Source organism: Puma concolor, chromosome A2 (assembly GCF_028749965.1).
Source record: "Puma concolor isolate L17-30 chromosome A2, mPumCon1.1.hap2, whole genome shotgun sequence".
Classification (NCBI taxonomy): Eukaryota; Metazoa; Chordata; class Mammalia; order Carnivora; family Felidae; genus Puma; species Puma concolor.
In genome coordinates this window covers 78,560,430-78,576,756 of record NC_141668.1, presented here as the reverse complement: position 1 = coordinate 78,576,756, position 16,327 = coordinate 78,560,430, and the positions used below count along the sequence as shown (strand labels likewise).

General features: G+C 37.9%; 2 protein-coding genes across 8 annotated transcripts in view; one reads left to right on the top strand and one right to left on the bottom strand.

Annotated features, from left to right (window-relative positions):
• SLC25A40 (solute carrier family 25 member 40) overlaps window positions 1–9,643 on the bottom strand; it is a 69,014-nt gene extending 59,371 nt beyond the window's left edge. For all 6 annotated transcript variants that reach the window (XR_015248038.1, XR_015248037.1, XR_015248041.1 and 3 more), the window contains exon 1: window positions 9,424–9,643. The gene's annotated coding sequence lies outside the window, so the exon portion shown is untranslated. The remainder of the gene's footprint in view (window positions 1–9,423) is intronic.
• A 100-nt stretch (window positions 9,644–9,743) lies between these two features.
• Window positions 9,744–16,327, top strand: part of DBF4 (DBF4-CDC7 kinase regulatory subunit) — a 29,909-nt gene continuing 23,325 nt past the window's right edge. The window contains exons 1-2 of one of the 2 annotated variants that reach the window (XM_025929604.2): window positions 9,744–10,052; window positions 11,514–11,686. In XM_025929604.2, coding sequence (XP_025785389.1) covers window positions 10,007–10,052; window positions 11,514–11,686 — 219 coding nt within the window. In that variant the 5' untranslated portion in view covers window positions 9,744–10,006. The remainder of the gene's footprint in view (window positions 10,053–11,513; window positions 11,687–16,327) is intronic. The other variant, XM_025929603.2, reaches the window with a different exon arrangement.

The following is a 16,327-nucleotide window of genomic DNA, read 5'->3' as shown; positions in this document are numbered from 1 at the left end:
TATCCATGAATACATCATCCAAGCAGAAAATCAATAAGAAAAATGAACAAAGTCTTTGAACAAGACATTAGACCAGATGGACCTAACAGGTATATACAGAACATTTAATACAAAAACAGAATACATATTCTTTTTAGATGCACATGGAACATTTTCCAAGATAGATCACATTAAGGCCACAAGTCTCAATAAATTTAAGAAAAGTGGAATAACATGCATCTTTTCCAACCACAACAGTATTAAAATAGAAATTAATCACAAGAAAAAAAAGAGAGAAAATGCAAACACATGGAGGCTATACAACATGGCAAGAAACAGCCAATGGTCACCAAGAAATCAGAGGAAATTAAAAAATACGACTAGGGGCGCCTGGGTAGCTCAGTCATTTAAGCATCAGACTTCAGCTCAGGTCATGATCTTGCAGTTCACGGGTTCGAGCCCCACGTTGGACTCTGTGCTGACAGCTCAAGCCTAGATCCTCCTTTGGATCCTGTGTCTCCCTAGCTCTCTGCCCCTCTCCCCCTCACACTGTCTTTCCCTCTCTCTCAAAAATAAACACTAAAAAAAAATGCATTTTAAATTAAATAAATAAATAAATAAATAAATAAATACATCTAGACAAAAATATAATGGTCCAAAATCTTTGGGATATACCAAAAGCAGTTCTAAGGTAGGTTGATAACAAAAAAGGCCTACCTACAGAAGAAAATTATCAAAAAAATCTAACTTTATACCTAAAGGAATTAGTAAGAACGAAGCCCAAGATGAGTAGGAGGAAGGAAATACTTGAGCATAAATAAATGAAATAAAGACCAAAAAAAGAAAAAGAAATTGATGAGACCAAGAGCTGGTTCTTTAAAAATATAAACAAAATTGATAAAACTCATTTAAAAAAAAAGACACATAATGAGAAATGAAAGAATAGTAACAACTGACACCAGAGAAATACAAAAAAATTCTAAGGGAATACTATAAAAAATTATATGTTTGGAATTTAGACAACCTACAAGAAATGGATAAATTCCTAGAAATATACAATCTTCCAAAACTGAATAAAGAAATAGAAAATCTGAACAGACCAATTACTAGTTACAAAATGGAATCAGTAATCAAACAACTCCCAACAAACAAAAGTCCATTTAGAGAAGAGTTCACACCTATTGTCCTCAAACTATTCCAAAAAAACAGAGAGGAAAGAAAGTTTCCAAATACATTCTATAAGACCAACAATACCCTGATTCTAAAACCAGACAAAGACACTACAAAAAAAGAAAACTACAGGCCTCTATCTCTGATGAACACAGATGCAAAGGCCCTCAACATAATGTTAGCAAACCACACTGAACAATAAGTTAAAAGGATCATTCACAATGATCAAGTGGGATTTAAGTATGAGTCAATATTCACAAATCAATCTCTGTGATATACCACGTCAACAAAACAAATGATAAAAATCACAAGATCATTTCAACAGATGCAGAAAAGTATGTGACAAAATCCAACACTCATACATAATAAAAACTCTCAAAAAAGTGGGTTTAGAGGTAACATACCTGAACATAATAAAGGCTATATATGAAATATCCACAGCAAACATTATTAATAGAGAGCTTTTCCTTATAAATATAGAGCTTTTCCTCTAGCATCAGGAACAAGAAAAGGATGCTCACTCTTGCCACTTTTATTCAACACAGTACTGGAGTCCTAGCTGCAGGAATCAGACAAGAAATAAAAGGCATCCAAATTGATAAAGAAGAAGTCACTACTTGCAGATGACAGGATACTATATTTAGAAAACTCTAAAGACTCACCAAAAAGCTATTAGAATAAATGAATTCAATGGGTACTGAGGAGGGCACCTGTTGGGATGAGCACTGGGTGTTGTATGGAAACCAATTTGACAATAAATTTCAAGTTAAAAAATAAATAAAATGGTTTAAAAAAAGAATAAATGGGGGCGCCTGGGTGGCGCAGTCGGTTGGGCGTCCGACTTCAGCCAGGTCGCGATCTCGCCGTCCGGGAGTTCGAGCCCCGCGTCGGGCTCTGGGCTGATGGCTCGGAGCCTGGAGCCTGTTTCCGATTCTGTGTCTCCCTCTCTCTGCCCTTCCCCCGTTCATGCTCTGTCTCTCTCTGTCCCAAAAATAATAAACGTTGAAAAAAAAAATTTAAAAAAAAAAAAAAAAAAGAATAAATGAATTCAGTAAAGCTGCAGGATACAAGTTAACATGCAGAAATCAGTAGCATTTCTATACACTAACAACAAATTAGCAAAAACAGAAATTAAGTAAATAATTCCATTTGCAATTATGCCAGAAAGGATAAAATATCTAGGAATAAACTCAACCAAGGAGGTGAAAGACCTGTACTCTGAAAACTATATAACACTGATGAAAGAAATTGTAGGCAACACAACCAAATGGAAAGATATCCCATGCTAATGGATTGGAAGAATATTGTTAAAATGTCTATACTACCTAAAGCAATCTATTGATTGAATGCAATCCCTATTAAAATGGCAAGAGCACTTTTTTTTTTTTTTTTTTTTTTTTGCAGAACTAGAATAGATAATAACAAAATCTGTGTGGAACCATAAAGATCTGGAATACCCAAAGCAATCCTGTGATGGAAGAACAAAGCTGGAGGTATCACATATCACAATCTCAGATTTTAAGATATACTAAAAAGCTGTAATAATCCAAACAGTATGATAGTGGCACAAAAACAGACACAGATCTGTTGATGGAACAGAACAGAGAGCCCAGAAATAAACCCACACTTAATCAAGTGGTCAATTAAAGTATGACAAAGGAGGCAAGGACAGGATAAACAATGGGGAAAAGACAGTCTCTTCAATAAATGGTGCTGAGAAAACTGGACAGCTACATGCAAAAGAATGAAACTGGACCACTTTCTTACACCATACACAAAAATAAACTCAAAATGGATTAAAGACTCATATGGGAGACCTGAAACCATAAAACTCCTAGAAGGAAATGTAGGCAGTAATTTCCTTGACATCAACCATAGCAACATTTTTGTAGAGGTCTCCTCAGGGAAGGGAAATAAAAGCAAAAATAAACTGTTAGGACTATACTAAAATAAAAAGCTTTTACATGGCAAAGGAAACCCATCTTTAAAAGGCAATATATTAAATGGGAAAAGATATATGCAAATGATTACCCAATAAAGGGTTAATATCCAAAATATAAAATGAACTTACACAACACCAAAAACATAATTGATAGGATTTAAAAAATGGGCAGAAACCCAGATAGACATTTTTCTAAAGAAGACATACAGATGGCCCCAGACGTATGAAAAGACGCTCAACATCACTCACCATCAGGGAAATGCAAATCAAACCACCGAGAGATATACCTTACCCATCAGAATGGCTGAATCAAAAAGATAAGAAACAACAAGTACTGGCAAGGATGTAGGGAAAAAGGAACCCCTGTGCACTGTTGGTGGGAATGTAAATTGGTGTAGCTACTGTGGAAAACAGTATGGAGGATCCTCAAAACTTTAAAAAAAGAAGTACCATAGGATGCAGTAATTCCACTTATTGGGTATTTCTCTAAGTAAACAAAAACACTAATTCAAGAAGATATATGCACCCCTATGTTTATTGCACTCTTACTTACAATAGCCAAGATATGGAAGCAACCCAAGTATCCACCAACAGATGAACTTATAAGAAGACATGGTGAATATATACATATACGTAAATATACATAAAGAACCATTACTGAGCCATTTGTAACAACACAGATGGACCTAGAGGGTATTATGCTAATTGAAATACATCAGAGAGACAAATACGATTTCACCTATGTGTGAAACATAAAAAAAAAAAAAAAAAAAACAAATAAACAAAAAGCATAAACAGACTCGTAAGTACAGTGCAGTGATGGCTGCCAGAGGGAGTGGGTGGGGAATAGGCAAAATGGGTGAAGGGGAGTGGGAGATACTCTTTCAGTTATGGATTGAATATGGTACTGGGATACAGAATATAGAGAAACAGGAAATAACTGCTAATGGTATTGTGATAGGATTCTATGATATTATATGGTAGCTACCTATACTTCTGGTGAACATAGCATAACATATAGATACAAGATGCTACTTCACAGCAGTAAGAAGGGCATAATTTCAAAAAATGAAAAATAAAAAAAACATTAAGTGCTGATGAATGATGAGTATGTGGACAAATGGGAAACCTTTTACATACACTGGAGGGAATGTAAAATCATGCAGCCACTGTAGAAAAGTTTGACAGTTTTTCAAAATGTTAAACACAGAATTTTCATATGACCAAGCAATTCCACCACTAGATACATACCTGGAAGAACTAAAACCACAGCCTAACAAAACCTTGTACACAAATATTCAGAGCATTATTATTCATAACAGCCAAAAGTGGAAACAATTTGAATGCTCAACTGAGAAATAAATAAACAAATGTGGTGTATCCTTACAAGGGAATTTTATCCAATCAAAAAAAAAAAAAAAAAAAAGAATGAAGTACTAATACATGCTATATCATGGGTAAACCTTGAGAAAACGTTATACTAAATGAGAGAAGCCAGACACAAAAAGACATATTTTATGATTCTATTTATATGAAACTTTCATAATTGGCAAATATGTAGACAGCAGATTCATGGTTGCTAGGGGTTGAGGAGAGGGGGATTAGGGGAATGACTGCCGAATGGCTATCAGCTTTCTTTTTAAAGTTTTAAAAATGTCCTGGAATTAGATGGCGTTGATGATTGCATAAGAATATAAATACACTCAAAGTCACTAAATTATACATTTTAAAATGGTGAATTTTATGTTGTATAAATTTCACCTCAATTTTTTTAAAAACTAGGTGAGGTATTTCTTCACTCTCACAGACTAGGATGCAACTGAGGCTTCTATACATTGCTGGAGGGCAGAGTTAAAAACTTCAGTAATTTCCCATGGTGTTAAACATTCAGTAAACATATGATCCAGCAATTCCAAGAAAAATAAAAACATATGTCCACAAAAGGACCTGTATACAAATGTTCATACCAGCATTATTCATAACAGTCAGAGGTGAGAAGAAACCATCCAAATATAAATCACCAGGTACACTATATTCACACCATGGGATACTACTCAGTGATAAAAAGGAATAAACTATTGTTACATATAGCAACATGGATATATCATAAAAGGTTTATTTTATGCAAAATAATTCAGAGTTACAACATATAAATTATATGACTTCACTTATATTAGGTTGAAATATAGGAAAAACTATGCTAATAGAAGCCAGAGAACTGGTTACCTCTGATGGGATGAGAAAACGGAATGAAGAATGAAATAACCTTCTAAAACAGAAATGTTCTATATCTTGATTTTAGAATAAATTACATGGATATACATATTTATTAGAATTCATCCTGTATGCTTAAAATGTGTGCATTTTATTGTATATGGATTATCAGGAATACAGAAGTCTCCCCTCATCTGCCAGGGGATACATTTCAAGACCCCCAGTGGATGCCTGAAACCTCATATAGTAACAAAGTCAATGTATACTGTTTTTTCCTATACATACACACCTATCATAGTTTAATTTATAAATTAGGCATATTGAGAAATTAATAATAACTAAAAACAGAATTATAACAATATACTGTAATAAGAGTTATGTGTATATGGTCCCTTGCTCTTTCTAAAGATCTTATTATACTGTACTCATCCTTCTTGTGATTATGTGAGATGATAAAATGTCTGTATGATCTGATGAAGTGAGGTGAACGAAGTAGTGTTAGGTTACCACTGACCTTCTGACAATAGATCAGAGGAAGATCATCTGCTTCTGGACCATGCAGATAAGGGACTACTATATTATAGAAATTTAAAAAATTTACATAAGGAGAATTCTATGGGGTCTTATGTAAACCTTTCTCACTGATCATAGCACACTGTAGGTGCTCAATCAATACATAAGGAAAGAAATGAGATAAATATGTAGACTATTTTATAGTCATGGCCAAATAGTATGTATGTATCCTGTATGACCCTTAAGGAATTTACAATCTAGTTCAGAACATGATGTATCACTTATGAACCAGCTCATTATCCTCCTATAGATGCCATAGCAGCCTCTGAATTATACTGTCTCAAGGGAATCCACTTTCAAATTCTGAATCTTCCTGTCTTGCTAATTCTCCATTTTTTACCCTTCACTGAGGTTGTGTTCAAGGACTTGATCCACTGAATTTTCCCTGGTTTTCCAGCCCACCCTCACTTGAGACATGGACCACACCTATAAGTGCCACACCTATCTTTTCATATGCTTAGCCTATGAAACTAAAAACATAATCTTCAAAAACCCCTAAATTCTCCAATCCACCAGGATATTGAGATTATAAAATGTGAAAAGTGAATTTAAAAGATAGCAAGAGAACACATTTCAAAAGACCATATACCAACAGTTAACAAATGAATCAAATACGAATATTGCTGAAGGCCTCAAATTAGCAGGAGATAAAGGCTCAATCTAAGCTAGGCTTGGTATGAACAGGGAAGAGGAACAGGTGGAGTCTTAAGCAAAAGAAAGAAAATAGGAAAGTGATTACTATTATAGAATGGACAAATTCATTCATTTGCCTAGGCTCTAGAATTAAAAAAAAAATTAAATCTGGATATGTGAGAGGTAGTCTGAAAAAGATTAGGCCTCATTTCATAATCACAAAAATTGTAGGGTAGATTGAGCAGATACAGTCTTCATTTACAAATGAGGAAACTGCCTAAGGTAATAAAACTTCTTAGGAATAGAGTCAATACTGAGTGGAATTCATTTCTCCTGATTCACAGCCAAATGTTCATTTAATTAGACCATGATTCTGCTCAATGTTCTACAACTTGGCTTAATAAAACTCTAAACTTTAAAAAAAAATTTTTTTTTAACGTTTATTTATTTTTGAGAGAGAGAGAGAGAGAGAGAGCGCGCGCGCAAGCACGAGCGGGGGAGGGGCAGAGAGAGAGAGGCAGACACTGAATCCGAAGCAGGCTCCAGGCTCTGAGCTGTCAACACAGAGCCCAACCTTAGGCTTGAACTCAGGAGCAGTGAGATCAAGACCTGAGCTAAGGTCAGCTGCTTAACTGACTGAGCCACCCAGGCGCCCCTGCTTAATAAAACTCTTTAAACAAACTTCTCACACAAATAACCTTGCCCCCTTCCCCATTCAGTTCTTCTTGAATGTATACCCTTCACCTGAAGCATACCCTAAGATATACTGTAGCATAAAGTTCATCATCTTATCAACAGCCTGATTACTGACATGATAGATAAAGGGGTTTCTATGCATACAGGGCATAGACACATGACCAAATCTTTTCTGTAGCTACTGAAAGATTTGAGCTCCAAAAATATTTTTTTTAAATTAACCTTGAGTTACAGATTAGAAACTTATTAACACCCGTAAAACAGACTTTCTGCTTATTCATAGCTTGTCATTATCACCTATAATGAAGTAAAGGGTGTGTCTAAAACCATATGGTACAACTGTTACTGTTTCCTCATTATTATAAATAAGAAAGGTAACTCAGTTTTCACTAGAACATAAAATGGGCTTCATTTTTTTATTTTCTTGATAGAAATATGTTTAAATATTTCCCGTATCCCCTAAACTTTCCAAAGACCCTATTTTCCCTTCCTATCACTTTAATTCCCTACACTAATTTTTTCAAGAGTACACTGAACCTGTCTCCACGTCAAGGCCATTGTTTTTATCTAGTACTTAACCTTAGTCATCTACTGACAGGCCTATTTTTCCTTTCAAGTCTTAGCCTTCTTGAAATCTTGAAGATGGAGGAGCTGGTGTAGAGTTCACCAGAACGATAGCCCTTACTAAGCTCTCTGTGGTACTAGTTAAGCTTTGAAAAATGTTTCATTTCATCCTCATAATATTTCAGAAGTATTAATCACAGCCTTTTCAAAGATTAAAATTAAGGTTCAAAACTACCCAAAGCCAGACAGTGAAGACTGCATGAGCCCAATGTTTGTAATTCTGTGACTTCTGGGAAGTTTCGTTCCCAATTCTCTTCCCACCTCTACGAGCTTTTCTCCATCTTTCTCACTATTTCATCATGGTCTGCTCATCACTCCTTCTCTTATTTCACATGCCCTCCTGGGTAATGTCATTTCCTCAAATGACTTTCCTTAAAGTCATTCCTTAAATGACTTTAACTGCATTCTATATTCGTGTTTCTCAACCCTAAAGTTTTTAATAAACATAAAAATCTTGTGCTCTTTCTGTAGCTTTACATTTTGGAAACAGGTTGTTTCCCTCAAACAGAAATTCTCATGTTGAATGCTTTGTTCAAACTATACCTCCATCTGCCTCCCAAGATCTGATAACCTCTTCCACATCACCCTCTGGCTGAGGGTGTCTAGGCCTCTCAAACCAATCTTTTCCCTCTCTTCACTACCTTCCCCCACCCCCCACCTCTCCTACCTTACAAACAAGTATTACCGATTGGTAATATAGTTTCATGATTCTCTCCCCAGGTCCTCCAACCTAAAGCCATCCACAACTGAACTCTCATTTCCCTTAGCAAACCTGAACCACCTCTTTGTATTCTCCATTTTGGTTAAGGGTTATTACAATCCTATGCTTTAAGGTACCTATCGGTGAAACGGTGATATTGGCACTAACCTCCCCGACCTCCACTAGTTCGAAAATCAACCATTATACAATGAGTGACTATTACGGCCAGATGTTAATGAATGCAAAATGGTACACGATTTAATCCTTTTCCTCCTTCACAAGTTTACAAGCAGTAACAAACCCAAAATAATTTTTTTGTGAAGCGTTTTCCCACTTACAAAATTATTTCACTTTACAACATATTTTAATGTAATCCTTTCTGTAATCCCATTATTATCCCCATGTTACAAGTAAAATAACTGGCACTCAAAGGGATTAGGTAATTTAACCAAAAGTTACACGCTGCTAAGTGGCCGGTCCAGACCCCAAACCCTAAAGCTTGAGATTTCAAATTCCATTTTCTATTATTGTTGAAATAAACTCCACAAAACGAAAACAGAGACCAAATGAGCAGCACACAGTCAAGTACCAAATGGCACAAGGCGACGTGAACTCGCTCTAGGCTGCGAGTCGCCAGGCCCGACCTTCGCTCCGACGCCCCCCTCCCCCCACAGGCTGCTCCCTCCCTGGAAGTCCCTCTGCGGCCTGGCCTGTCTCCGGCCGGCTGGGTCGGCGATGACCGCAGGAAAACCTCGCTCCGCGACTCGGGGCGCGCCGGGCAGAGGCTGCCGCTGCCAACCAGCCCGGCCTGGCGGGAGGCTGAGTCCTAGTTCGGCCGCAGCCACCACGCCTCCAGCCTCCGGGACAGCCGACCCGTGGGCAAGGAGCGTACCTGGTGAAGGAGGAAGCTGGAGGGCTAGCGGCCCCGGCAATCTTAGTAGGCGGGAATGACCCTGGTGGAGGGTTGGGCTGGCCACCTGGGCTAACTGCATTCACTACGTTTGGTAAACAAGGAGCCACAAGGACTCCACGGTAGCGGTGGGACGCAAAGCCACCGGCGGAGAGCGGTAACCACTGGCCTGGAAGGCACAGCTATGGGGGAGGGGCGAGGGGCGGAGACGCGGCCCGTGGGGGCGGGGCGCGCAGCGCCAGGAGGCAGGCACGTGGGGGCGCGGCGCGCGGCGTGAGAGAGGGCGGGGCGCGCGTATGGGCGCCGCGGCCGCGTGACGCGTTTTCAAATCTTCAACCGCCGCAGCCCACTCGTTTGTGCTTTACCTCTTCCTCCTCCGCGCCTTGGAGCCCAACCCGGCCCCGGAAACCCGGACGGTAGACGCGGCATCTCTGCTGCGTGGGTGTGGTAGTCTGCGGAAGGGAAGAGGCGACCCGCGGATAAATCGGCCTCGACGCGCTGTGTTTTCGTGGCCGCCCGGCGCGACACTCTCCCAAACCCAGTATGTAGGTGCCGGGCGGCTGCCATGAACTCCGTAGCCATGAGGATCCACAGCAAAGGACATTTCCAGGGTATGAAGCCCCTCCCCCGCCCCCGCAGTCCCTTTAATCCTTCCCTCTCCTCGTGGTTCCACCTTTGATTCTCTGGAGTTCTCCCCCCGGGGGTCTCTGCTCCTTTTCTTTTATGGCTCGTGCGTCCTTCTCTGTGGCCTGAAGGAAGGCTCTGTCCAGGGCTTTGCCTCAGAAAGGGAACGGATCCCATCCAGGCCCCTCGCACTGCTCATGCTCTAGCTGCAGCCCCAGATTCCCGGTTGTGCCGTTGATTGTACAACCAGGAAACAATGTGCGGACCCCGGACCTCGCCGAGCCTCGGACAGATCCTGAGACTCAGCTCAGGCCCTTTGAGGCTGCCGCCGAGCCCTCTATTTGAAAGCAGAGGTGTTCGTGGCTTTTAAGTTCCTGATTAAATTGGGTGGCTGTGGGTGGGTTTTTGGTCTTTTTGAATTTATTTATTTTTCACTCATAAAGTTGAGGGATAGTATTTGTATTTCAAATACACCTTTGCTGTTTCAGCATTATAGACAAACAGATTTTCATTTTCGATGACTTTGTATGGTAGGTGCATTGCATCCTCCCAAGGTTTTCTTTTTAATGTGCCTAGTATATGTAGTAGTACGTGTATAGGAATCTCCATCTTACGAACGGATTGTATTCTGAAAGTTAATTTTTAAGGCAATTGTTTCGATCTCAGATGCTTTCAGGGGAAATAATGAAGTGAATGGTGATTTGGGTCTTAAAATGTACCATTGAGTTCTTAATATATAGACAAACTCTATAGGAAACTAAACTTTGGCATCTTGAGGATTAGGTCATCGTGGGTAACAGGTTTCTTCTATTGGAAAGTGTTAAACATTTTAAGCCCCAATTTTGAGTGTTCAACAGAATGGCAGATGCTCCATAAATATGTGTGAGTAAATAGCTCATGGAGTTTACATCCTAAGGAGGAAAATCTTTCAAAAGGGTTTTATGTAGTTTCCACCGAAGTACATAAAAATATGAACAAATCCATAAATATTTCCTGCAGATTCAACTATCTGTGAAAATAAGTATGGTATTTTGGTTTTATATTAGGTGGTACTACAAAGAAATATGTTAAAATGCTATTGAGTGGAGGTGCCTAGCTCAGGCGGTTAAAGCCTCTGACTTTGGCTCAGGTCACCATCTCACGGTTCATGGGTTTGAGCCCAGGTTCCGGCTCTGTGCTGACATCTCAGAGCCTGGAGCCTGCTTCTCATTCTGTCTCCCTCTCTCTGCCCCTCCCCTGCTTGTGCGCTCTCTCTCTCTCTCTCTCTTTCTCAAAGATGAATAAACATTAAAAATGATTTTTAAAAAGTGCTATTGAGTGTTTAATTGGCGGGATTATAAAGATTTTTTTCTCCTCTGTGGTATAATGTTCTATAAGAAATAATTTTAAAATAGTAGAAATTTTCTTGTCTGTATAAAACATCTAATTCTACGTTTTTTAAACAACAGGTGGAATCCAAGTCAAAAATGAAAAAAACAGATCATCTTTAAATTCTATGAAAACTGATAACAAACCAGAAAAATCCAAATACAAGCCACTAGGGGGAAAAATATTTTACATTGACTTACCTTCTGTCACCGTATCTGAAAAACTGCAAAAGGACATTCAGGATCTGGGAGGGGTAAGTCAAAACTATACATTTTGACAAAGGAATAATTTGTGACTAGTACTTTCTACTGTGAAATCGTTGAAGATACTCATTTTGGGAAACATAATCATGTAATCACCAAGCTTAAAATTTTTATGAGCTGTTTATCATCAGTGAAAAATTATTTGTTTTAACCTATTGTAGCATAATAGAACTTTTAGGTTTCTGTGATTAATGTAAAGTTCACGAAGTTTGAGAACTGTGACTCCCTTGGCCTGGTGGAACCTCTGCTTGCGTTCTCATTATTATGTTGGTATGTCCTCCAGAGAGCAGCAGCTCCTTGATTGTGATTTTTAGGGAGCTACATAAATCTGTCTGGACTAGCATAACAGTAAGAATGTCATTTACAGAACAAGGAAAAAAAACCTCTACAAACCACAACGAGTTAAAATTAACTCTCAGTGGTAACAGTCTCAACAGAATGAATGTCATTAAGAGAACAATTTTGGGTTAACAATTTTGAAAGCCCTCTTTCCTACCTTACGCTTTGACTAAATGATTAAACAATTAGAAAGTTTGAGGAAAATTCTAAGATTTTCTTAGGAATAAGGTTAACACTGGGCAAATTTTAGCAAGTGAGGTTAAGAAGTCATTAATTTCTTTCTTAATTCGTCCTATTTAAAAAAAGGTTTGTGCTGCACTTTGAGTTTGTTGAGGTTAATACCTTTGAATAAGCGAAAGAATCCTGGCATTTCTAGAACAGAAATTTGCAGAGGAACATGTAACAAGTTTCTTGGAATTGTTTGTTGGTGTGATATTTACTTATTTATCTTTGAAAAGCTGTTCTACTTTGTTACTCATGTTATTAAAACATTGTCATATTTGTCATAGCAGTAACGTGTCATAATGACCCTATGACTGCATTCCTAAAGATCATGTCTTATAGGCCTGCCACCTTAGAATAAAGACTCCTTCGTTTTAGATAGTAAGTACTTAAGCATCCAGGGAAGTGAAATGACTGGCCCAGTACAGGATCAGCCTAATTCCCAGACTGACATGCTACTACACTATTCTGTTCCTTTAGGAATTAATGGCTACAAAGTAGCTTTCTGGTTTAGTTTCACAGCTTTCTCAAATATGAATAACCCATTAACTTACATGATATAAATCAGTGATTTTAGACTTGTATTTTTAGCAGTAGAACTCTTCAAGCAAAATCATTCAGAAGTCCACAGTGTGTAAAGCCAGTAAAAAGAAAACTGTTCTATATAAAACCGCACTTACAGTTAGTGCAGGGATGCTTGCTCTGCCCCCTTTCTCTCTCATTCCTACAGCAGTTCCTGAGGCACTTGCAAGAAACAAGTTTTGGATTAACTTAGGCATTTGATAATAGTTGGGTTTTATACAATTCAAATTTTATCCTAAAATGGTTTGAAGTAGACCAATGAAGTGAAGATTATATTAAGAGCATAAATTTCCAGATTTTTTCCCTCAAGCTGTGGATTTTCAACTAAACTTAATTTATTAACTTTTTTTTAATGTTTGTTTATTTTTGAGAGAGAGAGACAGAGTATGAGCGGGAGAGGGGCAGAGAGAGAGAGAGAGAGAGGGGAAGACACAGAATCCAAAGTAGAATCTAGGTTCTAAGATGTCAACGCATAGCCCGATGAGGGCTCAAACCCACAAACTGCGAGACCATGACCTGAGCCACAGTTGGACTCTTATCCAACTGAGCCACCCAGGCGCCCCTGATTTATTAGCTTTTAAAAAAAAATTTTTATCCAGTTATGATATCTCCCCCACACTATCTTTCCAATAATTTAGTGATGTCCTGATTTCTGTTCTTAGCACTTTACCATCTCTATAATTAAAAAAAAACTTTGGTAATGGTCATCTTTTACATGAACTATAAAAGAATCTTGACCTCTAGACAGTAAGAGTTTTAGGGCTCAACGTTAAGGAATATTTAGTTGAATAGATATTCCTTGAAAGGCTGATGCTTTTTAACACATTTTTTAGGATTACTTAGACCCTTTTCATTTTGTAATTGATCTTCAGATTATTACCAGTGTTTTTTTTTCTGTACTTGTCCACTTTATGAATTTGTTTTGTCTACTCTTAATGAAAACATACCCCATTTATCTAGAGAGTACACTTCTGAGACATTCAACCACTGAAAACACAGCAGTGAAGTATGACCTATTGGGGAAATATCTTCTGGTAGTGGCAAGGAATATAGCTGTTATAAAACCATCTAAAAAGGACATGGAACCAACCACAGTTAGGCCCATATTTAAACATTTTGTGCCAAAATAAGGCAGTTGGAGAAGAACAGAGATGTAAGGACAAATGCCATATCATGAACTTTGAGGACAGAGTTCCTTATCTGATGTTCACTGTAACCTTCAGTGACTCAAAAATAAGTTTTGAGTTTACTCTTGAAAAGACCTAAATTCAGCAACAGCTAATAAATTGAAGACTGATGAAACTAAATCAATTCTATAGGGCATGGTATTAAGTGTTTTGGTAGATTCAAAAATGAGTCTTAAGTCCATCCTGCCTTCAACTTCTGATCTTGGTAGAGATTACATGGGCACAATTAATTGTAACACAACATACAGTGTCAACAGGAGGGAGAAATTACTTCCAATAGAGAAATTTTGGAAGCTGTTTTGCAGACCCAATTTTAACTCTGCTTTGAAAACATTATAATTTGGGCACGTGCAAATTCATTACAGAATTGTTTCACTGGTGTCTTTCATGTACCAACACTATTTTAGCTGCTGGGGATGCAAAAATAAGTAAGATGTACTCTACTGCGCTTAGTCTTTGGGAATATGAGACACCTAAATCATTTACAATATAGCATTGTCCATGTCTAACAGAAATTATGTTGAAATTGCCATTAGAATACAGAGAAGAAAATGATTAACTTTGCCTTCAGAAATCATTGCACAGGTAGAGTTTAACCTAAGGCTTGAAAGTCTAGTAGGAATATACCAGGTAGAGTCAACAAACTAAATAGAGGAAAGAGTATATTTGAAATTTTTTTTTAAGTTTATTCTTGAGAGAGAGGGAGACACAGAATCTGAAGCAGGTTTTAAGCTCCATCCTGTCAGCACAGCCTGACACGAGGCTCTAACTCCCAAACCGCAAGTTCATAACCTGAGCCAAAGTCAGACATTCAACCGACTGAGCCACCCAGGCACCCCTAGGAAAGAGTATGTTTAAAATATGGGGTGCCTGGGTGGCTCGGTTAAGCGTCCAACTCTTGGTTTTCAGCTCAGATCATGATCTCATGGTTCATGAGTTCAAGCCTGCTTCAGGCTCTGTGCTAACAGCCTGACACCTGCTTGGGATTCTCTCTTTCCCTCTCTCTCTGCCCCCCTCCCCTGCTCGCTTGCTCTCTCTCTCTCTAAATAAACTTAAAAAAAAATGAAGCTATATGCATATTATATGCTAAAATTAATTACCAGTGGGTCAAGGTCTAAACATAAGAGCTAAAACAAAATATAAGGAAAAGTCTTCATGACATTGGATTTGGCATTGATTCCTTGGATATGAAATCAAAAGCACAGAGAATAAATGAAAAAATAGATAAATTGAACTTCATAAAAATGAAAACGTTTGTGCACAAAAGGATATTATCAAGAGGGCAAAAACGCACAAAATGGGAAGAAAAAGTATTTGCAGATCATGTACCTGGTAAGAGGTTAATATCCAGAATATATAAAGTGCTCCTGTAGCTCAACAACAAAAACAACCCAGTTAAAACATGAGTAAAGGACTAAAATAGACATTTCTGTAAAGAAGATGTACCAATGGCTAATAAGCACATGAGAAGATGCTCTACATCACTAATCATTAAGAAGATACAAATCAAAATCACAAGGAGATACCATGTCACATGCATTTGGATGGTCAGTGTCAAAAAAATAAGTTGGCAAGGATATGTGGAATTTGGAACCCTTGTGCACTGTTGGAGTTATAAAATGGTGCAACTGCGTGGAAAACAAGTTATATCCAAAAGATTTGAGAGGAGGGCCTTGAAGAGATATGTTCATAGTGGCATTCACAATAGACAAAAGGTGGAAACAACCCAAATTTTCATCAGGATCAATGGATGAACAAAATGTGGTCTATACCTGCAATGGAATATTATTCAGCCTTGAAAAGGGGTGAAATTCTTTTCCATGCCACAGTATGGATGAACCTTGAAAACACTGTCCTAAGCAAAATAACTCAAATACAAAAGAACAAGAACATGATTGCACCAGTATGAAGAATCTGGAATGGTTAAATTCATAGAAACAAAGTAGGACACAGGTTAAGAAGGGCTAGGAAGAGAAAAAAAAATGGGGGGGGTTGCTGTTTAATGGACTCAGAATTTCAGCTTAGGATGATGGAAAAGTTCTAAAAGTGTATAGTGGTAATGGTTGTACAACATTGTAAATGTACTTAATACCACTGAATTGTGTACTAAAAAATAGAATAGTCAATTTTACATATACTTTATCACAATTTTTAAAAAATATATAGGAGATTGGGCTTGTTTTGAAAAATTGGAACCTCTGGCAGCACTGAAGCCACATAGTTATGAAAATGAAGAAAGCATTTGATGTGTAAATTGTGAATTTATATTCCTGCTGGCACTTGTAGGCATTTGAGTTTATA